This window comes from Castanea sativa, chromosome 6, assembly GCF_040712315.1.
Source record: "Castanea sativa cultivar Marrone di Chiusa Pesio chromosome 6, ASM4071231v1".
Classification (NCBI taxonomy): Eukaryota; Viridiplantae; Streptophyta; class Magnoliopsida; order Fagales; family Fagaceae; genus Castanea; species Castanea sativa.
The window spans coordinates 31,560,780-31,562,448 of NC_134018.1; the positions used below are offsets into that span (position 1 = coordinate 31,560,780).

General features: G+C 41.8%; 1 protein-coding gene across 1 annotated transcript; it reads right to left on the reverse strand.

Annotated features, from left to right (window-relative positions):
* Nucleotides 1-601: 601 nt before the first annotated feature.
* Nucleotides 602-1,464, reverse strand: LOC142639794 (serine/threonine-protein phosphatase 7 long form homolog). The gene is made up of 2 exons (XM_075813931.1): nucleotides 1,375-1,464; nucleotides 602-1,267 (listed from the first exon to the last, which is right to left on the reverse strand). The coding sequence occupies exons 1-2, from the start codon at nucleotides 1,462-1,464 to the stop codon at nucleotides 602-604; spliced, it is 756 nt and encodes a 251-aa protein (XP_075670046.1).
* Between the last annotated feature and the right edge of the window lie 205 nt (nucleotides 1,465-1,669).

Here is a 1,669-nt window from a genome sequence, read left to right on the forward strand (position 1 = left end):
GTATTAGCATCTGTGGGTTGTTCCTGCTTTAGCCCAAACTATCGTAGGACACGATCGGGTAGGTGGAACTCTACAAGCCAAAAACATATAAGTGGAACGGTCGACCTCCACACGTTACTTCCCTCAATGCTAAAACTAGGAGGAAGGTGGCTCAAGTCATTTCCGTATGGCTCCCACTTAACCTACAAAAGCCACCAAGTAAAGCAACCACATTCAATCTATTCCCATAATTTGCATAACAAGTACCACAATAGTTGGCAATGAAAAACTTTTTGAAGGACATAAGATGTTATGGACGTATAAATATTATACCTGGTCAGGCCGTGTCGTGGCAATTTGATTGCGATATGCGGAAAGCACATGTGTGGGAGCATTCTTTGTACACATCGCCCCTGTCCACCTACAAGCAAGTAACATCGCATGGTCATTAGCATTATCCGTTTACGTATAAAAATGTGGCATAATACATGAGTTTTACTAATTATGCAATAGATACTTACTTCATAGCAAGAGGAATTGGTGGTAGTGGTGGACCATAAACACCCTCGGGTTAGGGCACCATCTGTGGGGACATATGTGGGAACCTAACATATATCCACAATTAGACCAAAATCAGTGGTCCGCCAATCTGCTTTGCCTTCTTGTCGGTTGCATTGCATAGCTGTCTATACAACCATGATAAGGCTGCACTACCCCAACTATACTTGCGTGGATTACGAAGGTTCTGCATGAACTCTAACCACATGAGATGGACCCTATCTCCGGACTTGTCAAGAAAAACCATATCTCCTAGTAGGGCTAGTATATAACAACGAGCATACTGATGAACTTGAATCTCATTGGCATTCGGAGGCAGTGGTTGTCTGATTCTTTCAACAAGTGCGGGTATTAGAATCCTTTGACCTTTTAGCACAGTTTGAGGGCCATTTGGAATTTGAATTCCAAGCATTTCAGCACACACGTCTTCCCAAATTCTTTTAGAAGGCCCAACCATTGCCTCACCCTCAATGGGCAACCCCATGATAACTTCCACATCTTGCAATGTGATCGTCATCTCACCATGTGGTAGGTGAAATGTATGGGTCTCTAGGCGCCATCGCTCTACAAATGAAGTGATCAGTGCATGGTTAAGCTGTATGGATGGGACCAAGTGCAAACCCTCTAGACCAAGCAACCTCACAATGGCAAGGACACGATCATCTACCATAGGATCTCGAAGTCTCAATTCTTCATGGCGACTTCGACAATCCAGTGTGCCGAGAGGATCCTACAAATATTATAACAATAGATGAAAATCTTATGCAAATATTTAGTATTTATGGCTAATTAGAGTTGTGACATGAATGCATAGTTACATAAAACTCATGCAATTACCTGTCCCCCAGGGTTCCACAGTAACTCAGATCGATGTTTAACTTGTTCCGTCAATACACTACGATCAATAGGTCCAGGATCTATCGTCATGTTGCAAAAAGTTTATGTGTCATAAGGCATAACAAGAAAAGGAGATCAAAAAAGTCAAGCTCAAGCATAACATGGATAAAGAGGAGCTATGCTCTACTAGAACAATATTAATCAAGCGAAACAATACAAATGACTTGGCTTGAACTACCACATTCGTCTACCCACCAACACAAAAATTGAATTAGTCCTAACATATTTCAGTCAA

Bases quoted from the DNA above. Each gene is read 5' to 3' on its own strand.
- LOC142639794 (XM_075813931.1), bottom strand. From the start codon at position 1,464: ATGACGATAGATCCTGGACCTATTGATCGTAGTGTATTGACGGAACAA. The intron at 1,268-1,374 runs GTAATTGCATGA...TAATATTTGTAG, and splicing joins TGTGGAACCCTGGGGGACAG to GATCCTCTCGGCACACTGGA.